Here is a 21,940-nt window from a genome sequence, read left to right on the forward strand (position 1 = left end):
AACTATATTTATGGAATTACAGTCTAGAATTACTTATCATGGTCACATTGCCAGCATTTCTATATTCCCTGTCTCTCTATTGTTGTGGTTGAGATACATCCTAGAAAGAATTAAGTCCATATTTTTAAAGATCAGAAGGGTGGGTACATGTGTTGCAGATGGTGGTGAGCAAAGCTTATTTTATGGTTGCTATTATTACTTGCTTAGGTAAGCATAGTTTTTTTCCCCTAAAATGCCTGATATAAGCCATTGTGATTATTTGCAGGATCATGGAAAAAAAATGCACTTCAACTAGACACAAGTCTCTTTGGAATAATGGAAAATTGTGTGCAGTAAAATATTTGAAAAGAGCATCAGCAAACAAGATGTTTGTATTAACAAGAACCTAGAAAATGGCTATGCAAAGGTCAATACTGATCTTTAAATATTAGTGAAATTTAATTTGTTGCCTGTAAAGAGTAGTAGAAGAGGAGGAAGCAGGCCACAATGAAGAAGCCATTGGTGAACTGCCCAAATGTCAGAACTGCTTACAACAAAGAAAATGTTAAATTGATGTGATCTATTTACCTAAGTGAATTAAACAGTTTGAACAGTGCTCTAGAGAAGTATTTTCCAAATTTAAGTATAACAGGAGATTTATAAAGATTTTTGCCATGATTTATTTTGGGAAAATGAAGAGACTGCTATTATTCTTTCTAGGTGTAGAATTTTTTCTAACCTCTTTAAGAGAGTATGGTGCACAACTTCTCTTAAAATAGGAACCTATTGCTTTTGGCTTCATTTAGAAATAGCATCACCTGACCAATCATTAGCAGCTATGAAGAACTATCCTGGCCCTGGCACTCTGCACAACAGTAGCTAAATTGAGTTCAAAGAATTTTCTGTGATGTTGTACCTGATTTTTTAAAAATGTGAATTCTATATTCTCTTATTTTCATGTATAAAGATAAATTTTAAAAAGAAACATGTTTAATGTATATAACAAAGGATTAATATTAATGCACAAAGAATGAGATGGAGAACTCAGTAGAAAGATGGGCAAAGTTGGGAAATGGTAGTTTATAGAAGAAACAATTGTTAAAAAAATACATGACATGCTGTTTGATCTCTTTAATGAATGGAAAAATGAAACTTAAAACTGCAAGTTTTTCACCTTTTCATTTTTCACCTTCCAGATTGGCAAAAATTAAAAACCCTGGTAGCTCAGCGATTAAAGCGTCTGCCTGCAATGCGGGAGACCCGAGTTCGATCCCTGGGTTGGGAAGATCCCCTGGAGAAGGAAATGGCAACCCACTCCAGTATTCTTGCCTGGAGAATCCCATGGATGGAAGAGCTTGGTGGGCTATAGTCCATGGGGTCACAAAGAGTTGGACACAACTGAGCAAATTCACTTCACTTCACTTCACTTCATAGCATATTGAGGAAGGACATGGGAAAAAAGGCAGTCATGTTACTGGTGGACATGTAAATTGGTACTGTCATTTTGGAGGCCAGTTTATCAGTACCTATTAAAATGTATGGTGTGCATATTTACTTTAATAGTATTTTTATTTGTAAGATGAAAATAGTCCTAAAATGAGCAGTCATGTTCATTAAGTAAATTATGATCAGTATGCAGTGAAATATCTGGCACCTTTTTAAAAGAACAATGAGATAAATCTTTATATGCTAACAGAGGATATCCATGCTGTCGTGTTCAGTGAAAAAAAAAAGCAAATTGTATGTTGAGTAAAATACTGTCTTTACTAAAATACAAAACAAGTCAGTATGTGAAGGGACGTGCTGTTAAGTACTTCAGAGTCTGGAGGGCCACCTACCATGTTGTGTAATGGCTCCCTTCAGAGTAGGGAGGGCCTCTGGGAAGGGAATTCATTTTAACATCAAATACTTTTGTATTTCCGTTTTTTAAAACAGTAAGCATGCATTATTATTATAATTTTAAAACCCAAGAAGACACAAAAGACTGCACAAAGTGTCTAATGGATTTAAAAGTTTCAATCTTCATTTTCTGTACAAAGATAGGTTTTTGTATGCTTTTAGGTTATATAACTTAAAAAAATAAGGACATGATAGACTGTTTTCAACATACTGCTTTGTGCTTTTGCATGTTGCTTCTGCCATTTAACTGCTTAGTGTTATTTATTAAATTAAAATTTTGTAACTTGAAGTATGTATTACCTTTTAGCATTTATTGACTACTCTCAATAGATGCTGATTTTCAGATAAATATGTCCTGATTGTTTAGGTTGAAAAAGTGTTCTAGATGTCTGGAGTGATCTACATCTTTATATACTATGAGATAACACGATGTAATGTAAAAAAAAAACTAGATACATTTAAAATAATAATTTAGTAACATTTGGAGATAAATGTTACTAAGGGAGCTAGGACATTTATTTGATAACTACTGTTTGAGTAAAATTTTAGGATGAAATTTTCAGTGTCACAAGCAATTAGTTATGTAATACCTGCTAATAATATTCCGTGCTTTTCATCTTCAAAGCAGTGTACAGAATTAATTAATCTCTACAGTGTTCTTAGAAATGTAGGTCAGTATCATTATCTCTGTTTTTGTAGGTGGAGAAATTGAGGCAGAGAGGTTGAATGATTTGGGATAAGTTTGTTATAGCCGGATTAGAATTGAGGCATTTTGGGCTCAGAGCCCAGCATTTAGAGCAGTAGAACCACACCTTCTTTAGAAGACTTAATCTTTGTGTCCTTGATAAAATTACTTCTCATGAAACCATAATGAGGTCATCTCTATATTAAAATTCAGAAGCAACAGGTTTGATCACTATACAACCACTTAAACACACACACACCATTTTCTCCTCCGTGCCCTTCTGGCTCTATATCGCCTTAATCTGTGTTTCCCATTGTCTCTGTGTTGGAGAATTACCAAACTACTTATCCTCAAATTTATTTTTCTTCTGGGCTCTCATTCAGTGGCTTAGGCCTATGGCCAGGTCAGTGGCTAGGAAAATGGAGGCTGTTGGTTGAATTAGTTGATTCAGTCATTGTTGAACAGAATGTGCTGGTACTCTTTTACCAGCACATGATGTTGGAGGCGTTTCTGCTCAGTAGAGTCATGTTCAAGGCAAGGGTCACGTCTGTGCAGTAAGCAGATCGCCATGTCATGGTGGTCACTCTGGATTCCTCCTTTTTCCTCACTTCCATGATTCATCAGTTCCCGTACACCTTTGATACCTTCTTCAAATGATCACTTGAATCTGATGCTTTATTTACATTCCAACTGCCAGCATCCCAACAAGCCCTTGTTGCTAAATATTGGTGTTGTCTGTTTATTTTTATATAGATCAGTTCAGTTCAGTTCAGTTGCTCAGTTGTGTCCGACTCTTTGCGACCCCATGAATCGCAGCACACCAGGCCTCCCTGTCTATCACCATCTCCCGGAGTTCACTCAGACTCACGTCCATCGAGTCCATGATGCCATCCAGCCATCTCATCCTCGGTCGTCCCCTTCTCCTCCTGCCCCCAATCCCTCCCAGCATCAGAGTCTTTTCCAATGAGTCAGCTCTTCTCATGAGGTGTCCAAAGTACTGGAGCTTCAGCTTTAGCATCATTCCTTTCAAAGAAATCTCAGGGTTGATCTCCTTCAGAATGGACTGGTTGGATCTCCTTGCAGTCCAAGGGACTCTCAAGAGTCTTCTCCAACACCATAGTTCAAAAGCGTCAATTCTTCGGCACTCAGCCTTCTTCACAGTCCAACTCTCACATCCATACATGACCACAGGAAAAACCATAGCCTTGACTAGATGGACCTTAGTTGGCAAAGTAATGTCTCTGCTTTTGAATATGCTATTTAAGTTGGTCATAACTTTTTTTCCAAGGAGTAAGTGTCTTTTAATTTCATGGCTGCAATCACCATCTTCAGTGATTTTGGATCAGTTGTATAAAAAAATCCCTCCAATATTCCCAATCACAAAGTTAATCTTATAACAGTTCTGATCTGTTGATTCTCCTTTCTAAATTACCTCACTAGATCATAAACTATTCATTATTCTTCAGTAGAAATTTACCAAAATGTAAAGTCCTAATTCCTAAGTTTGGCATTTAAAAACTTACTTAGTATGGAACTGATTTATCTCTTCTATTTGTGCATCAAACTAATTGCTGACTACTCCTTAAATATGCCTTGCATCTTTTGTCTAATTTATGTTTTTGTATATTGTTTCATTTTTTTTCTCTCTCTTTATCAAAGTCTAACGATCTTCAAATGTCTTCCTACTTTACAGGAATATTTCTTTATTATTCAACTAGAACATCTACTGAATGTCTATAGCTCTTTGTTTATGTTGTTAAATTTGCATTAATCACAAACTTCATATGACTGTTTCTGTGATTATTTTATCTGCTATGCTAGATTTTAGCTATTTGATAGTAGAGACCCTGCTTTATAAATCCTTGTATCTGTGACTCATAGTAAAATGTCAGACACCTAAGGTGCTCAAAGCTTTTGTGATATTTAATTAATAACTAGATATCATAGGACTCTCTGAGGTACAGATGACCCAGTGTTCCCAATACACCAGTCTTTTGTTAGAATAAATTCAATCTAAGTTTGAAGTCTTTTTGAGACTCCTCTGCTCTTTTACATAAACTTTATTATTATATAATTGTTTGGTTCAGTGTTGAATATTTCAAAAATCTTTATTTCTGATAATGTGACATTGATTAAATATGTTTATGTGTATGGTTAACAGATAGTTAATATAATTCTGTGTAGATGGCAGTAGGCAAGAGATTATGGGAGAACACACTACATTTTAGATAATTTTGAAATTACCTAATGATGACCGGAATACCTAAGTCAACTAGTGGTTTATTTTAAACTTGTGCTATTTAGTTGTCTTTAATTTTGTACATTTTGGTGACTAGATAATCCTCAGAAAGTCTGTTGATAGTAAATAACATGTTCTAACTTTATGCCCAAGAAGGATTTCCTTAGGCTCTTTAAGGTATTTTGCTAACATACATTTCATTTTAAATGTCTTGTTAGCCCAAGGTATCATCTGTCTTTGTTAAATTGCAGCAGTGTCTTCTCTTAGTTTATTTTTCTTTTCCATCGTGTTTTACATTAGGGTTTTATTTACCCTCAGGCTTCCTTTCCTTTCCAAAGTAGTCAAAGTAGCTGACCTAAGAAACCAGGGAAGACAGATATTCTGCAGATTCACTTAGCGGCAGTCCATAGGGTCACAAAGAGTTGGACACTACTCAGGTAACTTAGCACGCACTCACAATCTTAAGACAAATAAGTATTTATTATACTGTGACTTCCCTGGTGGCTCAGACGGCAAAGCGTCTGTCTATGATGTGGGAGACCCAGGTTCAATCCCTGGGTTGGGAAGATCCCTTGGAGAAGGAAATGGCAATCCACTCCAGTACTATTGCCTGGAAAATCCCATGGACAGAGGAGCCTGGTAGGCTATAGTCCATGGGGTTGCAAAGAGTCGGGCACGACTGAGCAACTTCACGTTCATGTTCATACTGTGATCTGTTTTGGAAAGAAGGCTTTAAACCTTTTGAAGATGTAACTGGAAAATGAGAAAGGTTCTCTAAGATCCTCTCATTTTTTTATCCTCAAAATTTGGTTATCATAGATTCTCCCCTTTACAAGAGAACAATTGAGATTTAGATCAAGTTCAGTTGAAATCATGCTGCTTATTCTGTCATGAAGACTGGACATTTGAATTTAGAATGGCCTTCTGAGACTGTCATCAACTGCCTTATAAAATTAAACAGAAAATAAAATGATATTTAAGAATAAATGAAAATTAAATTATTAGACATTTTTTCTTGTTTATCTTTTTCCTTCTGCTATTCTTTTCACTTGGATAATTCTTTTTCCTAGTCAATATTAAGAAAATTTGCTGTATTTTTAGTCATTCACTGTTTTATTCATTTTTCCATGTATAACTACTTTAGGTTTTGCTCTAAGTCCTGTGTATTGGGTTTTATCCCTAGAGAAATGCACAGGGGCACTGAGTAGGGCAATATTTCTCCACTTTGTTAGGCACTTTCTGTTTCACTGCCTTTTAAAACCTTGGCCACATCCCCTCTCAGAATGCAGAAACCAGAATTCTTTGGAAATTCTTTTCTTTCCTCCTTCAAAAACAACTGTTTATGCACTAATACACTATTTGAATGATACGAGCTCAGTCTTGATGGCTTCCTTCAGGCAGATTTTTCAAACATGGAAATTACAACATTCTTTTTAACTGGTGGCATTCTTGAGTAAGATGCTAGACCTTTAAAGGTCTGAGTCTTTGAAAAAACCTGCACAGTTTAAAGATAGCAAGACATGTTGAGGACTAGACAGGATGTTGATTTGGTCCCCTCCCACCATGTCTATCTAGTAATTATGGATTTTTACAAATATTAAAAAATTTACCATATTCTTTTTAATTTCATATGGTTTTATTAGCAGATATTTGAAGTTCAGAGGAAAATAGGATGAATAAGCTGCATTTGACTATCTTTTGCCTCCCCTCTAATGCATGACCCTGCAAAGCCTCCTCCCTAGTTACACATATTTTGGGGAACCTGCAAGAGTTATCACATGTATTCATAAATAAGTCCAGTCATTTACTAGTGGACACTAGCCATTTTAGCCATTTTCTTCTCACCTCACCTGGCACACCTGCTCCATCAACACATTATTGCTGCCACCATGTCTACTTTTGCTGGGTGTGGATCCTGCTTTGTCTGGATATCACCACTCTGAGTACAGTAATGCAAAGGGCTATCAGACCTACTTATGTTCTACTGAGCACCAACCCCTGTGGCCACTTCACAACCATTAAACCAAATATTCCAGGGGTGGTTCTAAGTAGAATGTCTCTCTCCCCTTTGTCCTAGTCTTTTTCTGTGGGAAACTGGAGCAATATTGTTTATACATTGGAGCATTTTTAGAAACAACTTGTACATTTTTCTCAGTCCTCCCACCCCCAATGAAACTACAAATGAATCCTGTTTTCAAGTCCAGATCATAGACTTTCCACTGTGCTAGTCTCAGAATTTCCCCTTATGTTCAAATGCAAAGAGTCAAAGCTTTGTACTTGACATTTTGTGTTGTCTACAGACATTGTCTTGCTTATTCTCTTCCATAATTTCCGAGTAGTTTAGGATTTTCAAATTTAGTAAAGATACGCAGTGGACCACCCACTCCAGTACTCTTGCCTGGAAAAATCCCATGGACAGAGGAGCCTGGTAGGCTGCAGTCCATGGGGTCGCGAAGAGTCGGACACGACTGAGTGACTTCACTTTCACTTTTCACTTTCATGCATTGGAGAAGGAAATGGCAACCCACTCCAGTGTTCCTGCCTGGAGAATCCCAGGGATGGCAGAGCCTGGTGGGCTTCCGTCTATGGGGTTGCACAGAGTCCGACATGACTGAAGCGACTTAGCAGCAGCAGCACGCAGTGGACCTATGGGTTTTCAAGTTAAAAGCCTCTCTACCTCTTATAAAGAGTAGCTAGTATGGATTAAAAAGAAGCTGTGATTGACTCTTCATTTCTGTCACCAGGGGAGTGTTTCTTATTTATTTATGGCTCATCTGGGTCTTTCTTGCTGCTCAGGCTTCTCCAGTTGCAGTGAGCAGGGGCTACTCTTTGTTGGGGTGCATAGTCTCCTCTTTACGGTGGCTTCTCTTTTGTAGATCACAACTAGGTGCAAAGGCTCAGGAGTTGTGATGCGGGTGGGTCCAGCCACTCCATGGCAAGTGGGATCCTCTCAGACCTGGGGATTGAACCCATGTCTTCTCCTTTGGCATGCAGACTCTTAACCACTGGACCACAAGGGAAGTCTCAGGGGAATGTTTTGACAAAATCTTTATTACTGATTGACTTAAACTGAAAAGTAGACTTACAAGTGTAGTCTTCTTTTGATATGTAAGTAAAAGTGTGGTCTTCTGTTTTTGGCTAAAGTTTTATCTCTAATTTGCCTGATGAAACCTTATGTAACTACTAACAGCTAAACCTGAGCCTTTTTTAGAATTCATAAATTCTCGTTATTGGTATCTAAATAAACACTAAATTGAAGAGTTTCTATTTTCTAATATAGTCTACAAGTTATGACTTTAGTGCTCAGTGTCAAAGGAAGTACGTGCCTGTTTCATCATATCTTTTCTTCGCTGTTCATAGTGAAATATTAATCCATTTGCATAGGCTAATTCAATACGTCCTCTGGTGTAGAAGCTTCTCCACAATTAGGTACTTCTCCATTATAAAATCCCTCTTGTACTAAGTTGTTCATTCATTTCTCCCTATGTAAGGTAGTTCAGTTCAGTCCAGTCGCTCAGTTGTATCCAACTCTTTGCAACCCCATGGACTGCAGCATGCCAGGCTTCCCTGTCTATCACCAGTTCCTGGAGCTTGCTCAAACTCGAGTTGGTGATGCTATCCAACCATCTCATCCTCTGTCATCCCCTTCTCCTCCTGCTGTCAATCTTTCCCAGCATCAGGGTGTTTTCTAAGGAGTCAGTTCTTTGCATCACGTGGCCAAAGTGTTGGAGCTTTAGCATCAGTCCTTCTAGTGAATATTCAGGACTGATTTCCTTTACGATTAACTGGTTTGATCTCCTTGCAGTCCAAGGGACTCTCAAGAGTCTTCTCCAACATCAGTTTAAAAACATCAGTTCTTTGGCACTCAGCTTTCTTCATGGTCCAACTCTCACATCTCTACCTGAGTACTGAAAAATCATAGCTTTGACTATAGGACCTTTAAGATCATGTTTGATACTTCTTTGTTTTTTTCCATATAAATTTACATGGTGCTAGACATTTGAGTAATAGCAGCAAATACTACAGCAGCAATATTAAGATAGCTAGTCCTGTGGTAGATACTTTATTATACCTGTTTTATGTTTGGCGAAACTTAGAGAAGTTAAGTAATTTATGCAAATTAGTGAGTAACCTGAGAAGTTAGAGAATTTCCCTAGTAACTCAGTGGTAAAAGAATCCACCTGCAATTCAGGAGACTTGAGTTTGATCCCTGGGTCAGGAAGATTCCCTGGAGTAGGAAATGGCAAACCACTCCAGTATTCTTGTCTGGAAAATTCCATGGACAGAGGAGCCTGGCAGGCTACAGTCTATAGGATTGCAAAGAGTCGGACATGACTGAGCACTGAGCACATCTGTACGTGAGTGAGAGAGAATAAGAAGCCAGGTAGTTTAGAGTCCACATATTAAGTTTAATAAATATGAAATTTATTTAATTTATTAATTGATTCTTAGGCAGTGCCATGAGGCATGCAGAATCTTAGTTCCCTGACCAGAGATTGAACCCGTGTCCCTTATATTGGGAACTTGGATTCTTAAACGTTGAACTGCCAGGAAGTCCCATTAATTGATTCTTCAAACCGATATTCCAGGCCTCATCTATCTGAATGACAAAGATGCGGTTTACATATTCTAATATAGTAAGTATTTTAGTCTTAAAAAAGTACAACTATAAAGTAACAATTCCGAATAAGTCTCATGAAACTGACTGAAAAGAAAGTGAAAGTGAAGTCACTCAGTCGTGTCCAATTCTTTGCGACCCCATGGAATAGTAGCCTACCAGGCTCCTCCCTCCATGGGATTCTCCAGGCAAGAGTACTGGAGTGGGTTGCCATTTCCTTCTCCAGGGGATCTTCCCAACCCAGGGATCGAACCCAGGTCTCCTGCATTGCGGGCAGACGCTTTAACCTCTGAGCCACGCAATTTCAAAGAACACAGCTTTGGAAATATTTTGAATAATGGCAGCCTCACTAGTAACTCCCAGGTGACAACTCAGAAAGATAATAGTTGAACTGAAAAATACAGGTTAGTTTTAATATCCCTTTTTCTCTATTGCCTGCTAGAGAATCCTTCATGGTAATGAGCCCACTAGCCCTCTTACCCCATATCTATATATGTGGCAGCCATCTTCTGTTTAGAATACCATATCTGGAGGTCAAAGGCTCTTTTGTTTCATCTCTAAATTTTTAAGGCACTTTAGTACAAGAAAGAAAGTGAATTCAGATCAATCCAAAATTTACTATTTATTATAGCCTGTTTTTTGCTACTCTTTTCAACTTCATTTTTCTGTGCTTTTCTACCATGCATCTTGATCTAACACTGTTGTTTTACTCAAACTACTGTGTATACACTCCCTCAGTCCAGTTCAGTCGCTCAGTCGTGTCCGACTCTTTGCCACCCCATGAACCACAGCACGCCAGGCCTCCCTGTCTATCACCATCTCCCGGAGTTCACTCAAACTCATGTCCATTGAGTCAGTGATGCCATCCAGCCATCTCATCCTCTGTCGTCTCCTTCTCCTGCTGCCCCCAATCCCTCCCAGCATCAGGGTCTCTTCGCATGAGGTGGCCAAAGTATTGGAGTTTTAGCTTCAGCATCAGTCCTTCTTATGAACACCCAGGACTGATCTCCTTTAGGATGGACTGGTTGGATCTCCTTGCAGTCCAAGGGATTCTCAAGAGTCTTCTCCATCACCACAGTTCAAAAGCATCAATTCTGTATACCCCAGTACAGTAAGTGTCCTGTGTTGCTGGCACAGAGTCTGAAAACCTGTCTGCTTAGATTCAAAGCCCACCTCTACTACCTGCTGGCTATATGACTTTTCTGTGTCTTAGTTTCCTCATTATAGGAGTAATAGTGATACTACTTCAAAGAGTTACATATTTGAGTTAATATGTATAAAATTTTAGAAGAATGCTTATCACAGGCAGGTCCATAGTATTATATGCTGCTATCATCATCATTTAACTGGTGAGATCCTTTGCTTCTCTGAGGTCCTGTGAACATTTTATAATTTCTCAGTAGCTTTCTCAGTGCCCTGCTGTTCCAAGCAGGCTTAAGCCCTTCTGTTATACTGTGAAATTGATTACTCTGCCATTTCAACAATTAGTAACTGTGTCTCATTAGTTGAACATGCATCTGAATCTTGATTATAAGTACATTGAGGTCAAAAGTAAAGGTGAGGTAAGGACTAACAAAGTCTGTATTATGTCTAAAAGTATTTTGGATTATCATTCATAAATAGTATGGGGAAATATTTTTAGTCACTCCTAATGTTAAAGACGGAGAAGGCAATGGCACCCCACTCCAGTACTCTTGCCTGGAAAATCCCATGGGCGGAGGAGCCTGGTAGGCTGCAGTCCATGGGGTCACGAAGAATCGGACACGACTGAGTGACTTCACTTTCACTTTTCACTTTCATGCATTGGAGAAGGAAATGGCAACCCACTCCAGTGTTCTTGCCTGGAGAATCCCAGGGATGGCAGAGCCTGGTGGGCTGCCATCTATGGGGTCGCACAGAGTTGGACACGACTGAAGTGACTTAGCAGCAGCAGCAGCAATGTTAAAGAAGCTGAGAACTTGTTTTTCCATATAATAAATGTCATAAAATATTTTTCAAGCTATTATTTTCATACAGTAGATGTTATAAAATATTCAGAAGTTTGTTGGAAATAGCAGTTCTTTTTATGATTTGTATAAAGAAAATGTAAATAGTTTATGTATTTCTAATATACAGGAAAATTTACATGTAGTATAATACATGTATTTCCAAGCAAACATTTGAAAGTTAATTAAATTCCTTTAAAATATTTGTAAAATGTTACTTTTTTTTTCAGATTGGCCTTTGTCCAATTAGTCAAAATTAATGAAGTTCTAATTAATTTTTTTTATGTATAAATAATACCCATCATGGAAACAGTATCAGACTTTAGTTTTTTGGGCTCCAAAATCACTGCAGATGGTAACTGCAGCCATGAAATTAAAAGACGCTTACTCCTTGGAAGAAAAGTGATGACCAACCTAGATAGCATATTCAAAAGCAGAGACATTACTTTGCCAACTAAGGTCCATCTAGTCAAGGCTATGGTTTTTCAACTAGTCATGTATGGATGTGAGATTTGGACTGTGAAGAAGGCTGAGCACCAAAGAATTGATGGTTTTGAACTGTGGTGTTGGAGAAGACTCTTGAGAGTCCCTTGGACTGCAGGGAGATCCAACCAGTCCATTCTGAAGGAGATCAACCCTGGGATTTCTTTGGAAGGAATGATGCTAAAGCTGAAGCTCCAGTACTTTGGCCACCTCATGTTGACTCATTGGAAAAGACTCTGATGCTGGGAGGGATTGGGGGCAGGAGGAAAAGGAGACGACAGAGGATGAGATGGCTGGATGGCATCATGGACTGGATGGACGTGAGTCTGAGTGAACTCCAGGAGATGGTGATGGACAAGGAGGCCTAGCATGCTGCGATTCATGGGGTCGCAAAGAGTCGGACACGACTGAGCGACTGAACTGAACTGAACTGAATATCCATTACTAGGCCCTACTGTTAGAACTGGGAGGAAATATAAGATGTAAAATTTTGCTATCTTTTTAAAAAAATGAATGTAGTGTAGAATATCTGGATCTATCATGACATGCAGATGAACAAATTAATTTGAATGCTAATGTGGTTTCACACAGTTTACTTCTAAGTAAATATGTTTTCTATAATAGTAGCTATATACCATTCATCTTGGGAATTCCATTTTAATTAGCCTGTTTGCATGTGAAAGATTGCAAATACTTGCTTTTTATATTAAAAATGCACCACAAAATGTTTTTGTACTTAATAACTACCTAGCAGATATTTCTTTTCCTTAAAAATCTTAAAATACTAATTCTAAATAAACTCAGTTTTAGAAATCATATATTATTGGAACCCCAAATGTATATGTGTATATATATATATATATGTATATATATATATATATATTCTTCTTACTACGTTTCTCAATGTGATGACGTACTAAATCTAGGAAAAGTGATTTTGTTTTTTCATTTATTTCTGGGTGGTTAACTAAGGATATATTAAATTGTGTTTATTCTAATGAACTGTATCTCAAATATCAGTAGTGACAAATGATTCTTTTTATTATTTCTAAGGTATCTTGATTTTATTGGCAATAGAAGATAATTAATTGACACCTCTTCTTAATTATTTTTTAAACAGCATAGAGATTCCTTCTGCCATCAGATGTCATTCTGCTTGACTGAACTGCACCTGTGGTCTTTGAAGAATACCTTACACATTGGCGGTAAATAAACTGGATTAATTTCAATATTTTTCAAATATAAGTTACAACAATATAAATACCTAATAGCAAAGGTTAGAGCCTAGATTCTCCAGTGAAACTGCATCATTTTCTTTATACTTAATGAAAAATCGACTGGTGGAAAGGAATTTGTTTTTGTTAACTCTGATTAACTTATTTTTTTCAACTTGAGTTACATTTTCTGTTTAAAACATTAATTTTATCCATCTAATATCTATTTCGTCTTAAGATATATCAAAGATTTTCCAGCTTTTTCCCCTGAAATTGTTCATAATAACATGTTTATATTCATAAATATTTACAGGCTTGCAAATGATAAATGCATTTCTATTTAATATAAAAGGAGTGTTTCAAACATACAGCTCATATGTACAACTGTATCCTTGTTTTTTGCATTTCACATTTTTTAGGGAAGGGAGTAATATGACTCTGTTTTAACAATGTTCCAGCAATCCCACTGCTGGGCATACACACCGAGGAAACCAGAATTGAAAGAGACACATGTACCCCAATGTTCATCGCAGCACTGTTTATAATAGCCAGGACATGGAAACAACCTAGATGTCCATCAGCAGATGAATGGATAAGAAAGCAGTGGTACATATACACAATGGAGTATTACTCAGCCGTTAAAAAGAATTCATTTGAATCAGTTCTGATGAGATGGATGAAACTGGAGCCGATTATACAGAGTGAAGTAAGCCAGAAAGAAAAACACCAATACAGTATACTAACACATATATATGGAATTTAGGAAGATGGCAATGACGACCCTGTATGCAAGACAGGGAAAGAGACACAGATGTGTATAACGGACTTTCGGACTCAGAGGGAGAGGGAGAGGGTGGGATGATTTGGGAGAATGACATTCTAACATGTATACTATCATGTGAATTGAATCGCCAGTCTATGTCTGACGCAGGATGCAGCATGCTTGGGGCTGGTGCATGGGGATGACCCAGAAAGATGTTATGGGGAGGGAGGGGGGAGGGGGGTTCATGTTTGGGAATGCATGTAAGAATTAAAGATTTTAAAATTTAAAAAATAAAAAACTAAAAAAAAAAAAAGGAAAAAAAAATCTTTTCCTTTTGAAAATCTAAAGCAACTCTTATATTTAGGAGGACATATGTATTTAAATGTCTTCAGTGTCATTTCTAAGAAAACAGTTTACCTTGCAAAGCATGTTCATTTATAACAAAAATACAACTACAGATGATGTCATTATAATTTCATTACATTTAATGTGCTTAAAGTATGTAAGGAAAGAATTTACAGTTAAAGTGGACTTAACACACATTTGCTTCCTCCCAAGATTCTTCTAAAATGAGAATAAATGAATTACTTTAATAAACGTGTAAACCCACAAGGACTAAGCGACTAGGGAAGGAGACAATTGCTGTTGAGTTGTTTTTGGAAGGCATAGCGAAGTTACCAAAGCTCAAAAATCTGAATATTAGATGTCTACAGAAAGTTCCACTGACAGCAAACTTGGGTTTCAAAAGTCTTGAGAGGTACAGAAATTTGAGGAGTCAGATCATGCAGAAGGATGAGATTGTGGCATGAGGTAACCAGAAAGAGACTAGAAAATCTCTGTAAGAGGTAGTGAGACACTGGAAATACTTGATTTGGGGAAGTTCAAAACTAGCTGCAGTGGAAAAAGATAGGGGAGAGGTGCTAAACTGAAAACAAGGAAAACTGAAGTGAAAGCCTACATAGGAATATTCTTAATCCCTTTATAATCAAAGTAATCTTAATCTCAGAATGTCACAGAAGGAAGAAGCTGAAGGAGTCCTTTCTGGAGAGACTGCTTGGCCCCAGAGGGAAGGCCTATTTACACTGATATTTAACGTGGTCTTCCAGGGAAACATCCACGTCCCTGAGCGGTCAGTGAAACCCACTGTTGGCAAGCCCTATTTGTGTATATTGAGCTTTTAATCAGCTTTCTAGTGCCTCACTTTGAAATATGAACAGCAAGAAATGAAATATAGATGTTTCAGGAAAACAGTTGAAAGTTAATCTTTTGGGAAGTAAAAACATGTAGCAGAAAATTTTTTTTATTTCAAATGAGTAAAAGAAATTGAGGGGAAAAAAAAAACAGGGGAAGAAACTTATTTCACTGCTGATGAAAGTATGAGTTGGTCCAACCATTTTAGGAAATAATTTGGCATTACCTTCTTTAGCTGAAGATGTATTTTGCCTTGCTGCTGTTGTTCAGTTGCTCAGTCATGTCTGACTCTTTGCAACCCCATGGATTGCAGCTTGCCAGGCTTCCCTGTCCTTCACCATCTCTCAGAGCTTGCTCAAACTCATGTCCATTGAGTCAATGATGCCATCCAACCGTGTTGGCCTCTGTCGTCCCCTTCTCCTGCTTTCAATCTTTCCCAGCGTCAGAGTCTTTTCTAATGAGTTGGCACTTCACATCAGGTGGCCAAAGTATTGGAGTTTCGTACAGTAGACAAAGCCTACTGACCAGTAATTCAACTCCTAGATATGTACCATAGTGAAAGCCTTGATACCTTGTGTGCACCAGGAAACATGGACAAAAATGTTCTTAATAGTACTTATCCTTAACTAGAAACCATACAAATGTCAATCAGCAGGAGAATGGATAAATATATTTATGCAACAGAGAAAGTGAATGAATTGAAACTGTATGCAACAACATGGATGAATGTCAGGCATATGTTATAGGGAAAAAGTTTAAAAAGTAAGCTGCAGCATACATACAGTATATTTGCACTTTAAGTTCAAAAACAGTGGCGAAATTAAATAATGTATTGTTTCAGGAGACAAGTATATGTGGAAAAACTATAAAGAACATTATATTATAAACACAGAATTTAGTATAGCTCTGACAAGGAAGGGAGTGGAAGTGAAATAGTCAAGGGCACACAGCAAGTTTAAAGATAGTGTTCTTGGGAGAGGGTTCAAGATGTTAGCATAGGAAGAACCTGAACTCACCTCTCCCTATTCAGTTCAGTTCAGTCGCTCAGTCGTGTACGACTCTTTGTGACCCCATGAATCGCAGCACCCTAGGCCTCGCTGTCCATCACCAACTCCCGGAGTTCACTCAGACTCAAGTCCATCGTGTCCGTGATGTCACCCAGCCATCTCATCCTCGGTCGTCGCCTTCTTCTCCTGCCACCAGTCCCTCCCAGCATCAAAGTCATTTCCAATGAATCAACTCTTCGCATGAGGTGTCCAAAGTACTGGAGCTTCAGCTTTAGCATCATTCCTTCCAAAGAGATCTCAGGGTTGATCTCCTTCAGAATGGACTGGTTGGATCTCCTTGCAGTCCAAGGGACTCTCAAGTCTTCTCCAACACCACAGTTCAAATGCATCAATTCTTTGGCGCTCAGCCTTCTTCACAGTCCAAATCTCACATCCATACATGACTACTGGAAAAACCATAGCCTTGACTAGACAGACCTTAGTTGGCAAAGTAATGTCTCTGCTTTTGAATATGCTATCTAGGATGGTCATAACTTTACTTCCAAGGAGCAAGTGTCTTTTAATTTCATGGCTGCAGTCACCATCTGCATGGTAAAAGGACACCATGCAGTGATTTTGGAGCCCCCCAAAAATAAAGTCTGACTGTTTCCACTGTTTCACCATCTATTTGCCATGGAGTGATGGGACTGGATGCCATGATCTTCATTTTCTGGATGTTGAGCTTTAAGCCAACTTTTTCGCTCTCTTCTTTTAATTTCATCATGACGCTTTTTAGTTCCTCTTCACTTTCTGCCATAAGGGTGGTGTCGTCTGCATATCTGAGGTTATTGATATTTCTCCCGGCAATCTTGATTCCAGCTTGTGTTTCTTTCAGTCCAGTGTTTCTCATGATGTACTCTGCATATAAGTTAAATAAACAGGGTGACAATATACAGCCTTGATGTCCTCCCTTTCCTATTTGGAACCAGTCTGTTGTTCCATGTCCAGTTCTAACTGTTGCTTCCTGGCCTGGATACAGATTTCTCAAGAGGCAGGTTAGGTGGTCTGGTATTCCCATCTCTTTCAGAATTTTCCACAGTTCATTGTGATCCACACAGTCAAAGGCTTTGGCATAGTCAATAAAGCAGAAAGAGATGTTTTTCTGGAACTCTCTTGCTTTTCCCACCATCCAGCGGATGTTGGCAATTTGATCTCTGGTTCCTCTGCCTTTTCTAAAACCAGCTTCAACATCTGGAAGTTCACGGTTCACGTATTACAGAAGCCTGGCTTGGAGAATTTTGAGCATTACTTTACTAGTGTGTGAGATGAGTGCCATTGTGTGGTAGTTTGAGCATTCTTTTGCATTGCCTTTCTTTGGGATTGGAATGAAAACTGACCTTTTCCAGTCCTGTGGCCACTGCTCAGTTGTCCAAATTTGCTGGGATATTGAGTGCAGCACTTTCACAGCATCATCTTTCAGGATTTGAAATAGCTCTACTGGAATTCCATCACCTCCACTAGCTTTGTTTGTAGTGATGCTTTCTAAGGCCCACTTCACTTCACATTCCAAGATGTCTGGTTCTAGATGAGTGATCACACCATCGTGATTATCTGGGTCATGAAGATCCTTTTTGTACAGTTCTTCTGTGTATTCTTGCCATCTCTTCTTAATATCTTCTGCTTCTGTTAGGTCCATACCATTTCTGTCCTTTATCGAGCTATAGGCACAACAAATTTAATTAAGTATATATGGAACATGGATGAATAGAGCCTCCACAACAAACGGTAAAAGGACAGCACTGAGATGGGTAGGAAAGACAAACAGTATTGCCAAGGGGAAAAACCACATCCCAGCCACAGCAATCCACAACTGGGAGAGATAACAAAGGTACGGATCTTCTCTCTCAGTTGTGAGGGATTCAGGTTCCATGTCAGCCATCGCAACCCCTAGATCCTATGCAGGAGAGACAAGCCCCTAAAATACCTGACTTTGAAAACCAATGGGAAATATATCCAGGAAAAGTATAGAACTGCAAGAAACAGAAAAGCCACTCCTGAATGGTGTGCATGAAAATTCAGTTGATTTGAACACAAAAACACAAGATTGAGAAACATATGGACTGTAGGTAAAGGGGACCCAGATACTAATCTTAAAGCATCTGCCAGAGACTCAGGAACCAATGGGGACACTCCCTGGGAGCTGAGATACTGGCTAAAGACAAAAAAAAAAATGTCTTCGTGCAGGACTACAGCATGCAGGATTGGAGTTCCCCAATCAATGGTTAACTCTTACCCTCTGCAGTGGAGGTGTGGAGTCAGCCACTGGACTGCCAGAGACATCACAGGACATTTCTTATGAAGGCCGCTCAGAAATATACAGCAAAAACTTCAGAGCTATGTCAAAGCTGTATGTTGTCACCTTGCTTATTTAAATTCTGTGCAGAACACATCATGCAAAATGCCAGGCTGAATGAAGCACAAGCTGGAATCAAGATTGCTGGGAGAAATATCAGTAAGCTCAGATATGCAGATAACACCAACCTAATGACAGAAAGCTTAAAGATCCTCTTGATGAAGATGAAAGAGGAGAGTGAAAAAGCTGCCTTAAAACTCAACATTCCAAAGACTAAGATCATGGCATCGGGTCCCGTCACTTCATGGCAAGTAGATGGGGAAACAATGGAAACAGTGACACATTTTGTTTTCTCGGGCCCCAAAATCACTGTGAATGGTGACTACAGCCATGAAATTAAAAGGTTATTGCTCTTTGGAAGAAAAGCTATGACAAACCTGGATAGCATATTAAAAAGCAGAGACATCACTTTGCTGACAAAGGTCTGTATGGTCAAAGATATGGTTTTTCCAGTAGTCATGTATGGATGTGAGAGTTGGATCAGAAAGAAGGCTTAGTGCTGAAGACTCGTTGCTTTTGAACTGTGTTGTTGGAGAAGACTTTTGAGAGTCCCTTGGGCAGTGTGGAGATCAAACCAGTGAATCCTATAAGAAATCAACCCTGAATACTCATTGGAAGGATTGATGCTGAAGCTGAAGCTCTAATACTTTGGCTACCTGATGTGAGGAATGGACTCATTGAAAAAGACCCTGATGCTGGGAAAAGTTGAAGATACAAGGAAAAGAGGGTAGCAGAGGACACGGTGGTTAAATAGCATCATCAACTCAATGGACACACGTTGGAGCAAACTCTTAGAGATAGTGAATGCCAGGGAAATCTGGCATGCTGCAGTTTATGGGGTTGCAAAGAGTTGGACATGATTTAGCAGCTGAACAGCAATAACAATAATAATCATCTATTTAGTGTGAAGTAACAAATAACTCCAGAAAGAATGAAAGGATGGAGCCAAAGCAAAAACAGTACCCATCTGTGGATGTGACTGGTGATAGAAGCAAGGTCCGATGCTGTAAAGAGCAATATTGCATAGGAATGTGGAATGTCAGGTCCATGAATCAAGGCAAATTGGAAGTGGTCAAACAAGAGATGGCAAGAGTGAACGTCGACATTATAGGAATCAGCGAACTAAAATGGACTGGAATGGGTGAATTTAATTCAGATGACCGTTATATCTACTACTGCGGACAGGAATCCCTTAGAAGAAATGGAGTAGCCATCATGGTTAACAAGAGAGTCCGAAATGCAGTACTTGGATGCAATCTCAAAAACGACAGAATGATCTCTGTTCGTTTCCAAGGCAAACCATTCAATATCACGGTAATCCAAGTCTATGCCCCAACCAGTAATGCTGAAGAAGCTGAAGTTAAACAGTTCTGTGAAGACCTACAAGACCCTTTAGAACTAACACCCAAAAAAGATGTCCTTTTCATTATAGGGGACTGGAATGCAAAAGTAGGAAGTGAAGAAACACCTGGAGTACAGGCACATTTGGCCTTGGAATGAGGAATGAACCAGGGCAAAGACTACTATAGTTTTGCCAAGAAAATGCACTGGTCATAGCAAACATCCTCTTCCAACAACACAAGAGAAGAGTCTACACATGGACATCACCAGATGGCCAACACCGAAATCAGATTGATTATATTCTTTGCAGCGAAAGATGGAGAAGCTCTATAATACAGCAACAAAAACAAGACCAGGAGCTGACTGTGGCTCAGATCATGAACTCCTTATTACCAAATTCAGACTTAAATTGAAGAAAGTAGGGAAAACTACTAGACCATTCAGGTATGACCTAAATCAAATCCCTTTTGACTATACAGTGGAAGTGAGAAATAGATTTAAGGGACTAGATCTGATAGGTAGAGTGCCTGATGAACTATGGAATGAGGTTCCTGACATTGTACAGGAGACAGGGATCAAGACCATCCCCATGGAAAAGAAATGCAAAAAAGCAAAAGGGCCGTCTGGGAGGCCTTACAAATAGCTGTGAAAAGAAGAGAAGTGAAAAGCAAAGGAGAAAAGGAAAGATATAAGCATCTGAATACAGAGTTCCAAAGAATAGCAAGAAGAAATAAGAAAACCTTCCTCATTGATCAATGCAAAGAAATAGAGGAAACTGGGAAAGACTAGAGATCTTTTCAAGAAAACTAGAGATACCAAGGGAACATTTCGTGCAAAGATGGGCTTGATAAAGGACAGAAATGGTCTGGACCTAACAGAAGCAGAAGATATTAAGAAGAGATGGCAAGAATACACAGAAGAACTGTACAAAAAAGATCTTCATGACCCACATAATCATGATGGTGTGATCACTCACCTAGAGCCAGACATCCTGGAATGTGAAGTTAAGTGGGCCTTAGAAAGCATCACTACAAACAAAGCTAATGGAGGTGATGGAATTCCAGTAGAGCTATTTCAAATCCTAAAAGATCATGCTGTGAAAGTGCTGCACTCAATATGCCAGCAAATTTGGACAACTGAGCAGTGGCCACAGGACTGGAAAAGGTCAGTTTTCATTCCAATCCCAAAGAAAGGCAATGCAAAAGAATGCTCAAGCTACCACACAATGGCACTCATCTCACACGCTAGTAAAGTAATGCTCAAAATTCTCCAAGCCAGGCTTCTATAATACGTGAACCGTGAACTTCCAGATGTTGAAGCTGGTTTTAGAAAAGGCCAGAGGAACCAGAGATCAAATTGCCAACATCCACTGGTACATGCAAAAAGCAAGAGGGTTTCCGAAAAACATCTCTTTCTGCTTTATGCCAAAGCCTTTGACTGTGTGGATCACAATAAACTATGGAAATTCTGAAAGAAATGGGAATTCCAGACCATCTGACCTGCCTCTTGAGAAACATATATGCAGGTCAGGAAGCAACAGTTAGAACTGGACATGGAACAATAGACTGGTTCCAAATAGGAAAAGGAGTATGTCAAGGCTGTATATTCACCCTGCTTATTTAATTTATATGCAGAGTACATCATGAGAAACGCTGGGCTGGAAGAATCACAAGCTGGAATTAAGATTGCTGGGAGAAATATCAGTAACCTCAGATATGCAGATGACACCACCCTTATGGCAGAAAGTGAAGAGGAACTAAGAAGCCTCTTTATGAAAGTAAAAGTGGAGAGTGAAAAAGTTGGCTTAAAGCTCAACATTCAGAAAACGAAGATCATGGCATCTGGTCTCATCACTTCATGGGAAATAGATGGGGAAACAGTGGAAACAGTGTCAGACTTTAATTTTTTGGGCTCCAAAATCACTGCAGATGGTGACTGCAGCCATGGAATTAAAAGACGCTTATTCCATGGATGGAACATGACCAAGCTAGATAGCATATTCAAAAGCAGAGACATTACTGTGCCAACAAAGGTCCATCTGGTCAAGGCTATGGTTTTTCCAGTGGTCATGTATGGATGTGAGAGTTAGACTGTGAAGATAGCTGAGTGCCAAAGAATTGATGCTTTTGAAGTGTGGTGTTGGA

General features: G+C 38.8%; 1 protein-coding gene across 12 annotated transcripts in view; it reads left to right on the plus strand.

The window, feature by feature from the left end:
- Positions 1-21,940, plus strand: part of WDPCP (WD repeat containing planar cell polarity effector) — a 604,312-nt gene that overhangs the window by 192,830 nt on the left and 389,542 nt on the right. For all 12 annotated transcript variants that reach the window (XM_069583054.1, XM_069583057.1, XM_069583055.1 and 9 more), the window contains one exon: positions 13,009-13,093. In XM_069583054.1, coding sequence (XP_069439155.1) covers positions 13,033-13,093 — 61 coding nt within the window. In that variant the 5' untranslated portion in view covers positions 13,009-13,032. The remainder of the gene's footprint in view (positions 1-13,008; positions 13,094-21,940) is intronic.

Source organism: Ovis canadensis, chromosome 3 (assembly GCF_042477335.2).
Source record: "Ovis canadensis isolate MfBH-ARS-UI-01 breed Bighorn chromosome 3, ARS-UI_OviCan_v2, whole genome shotgun sequence".
NCBI classification, from domain to species: domain Eukaryota; kingdom Metazoa; phylum Chordata; class Mammalia; order Artiodactyla; family Bovidae; genus Ovis; species Ovis canadensis.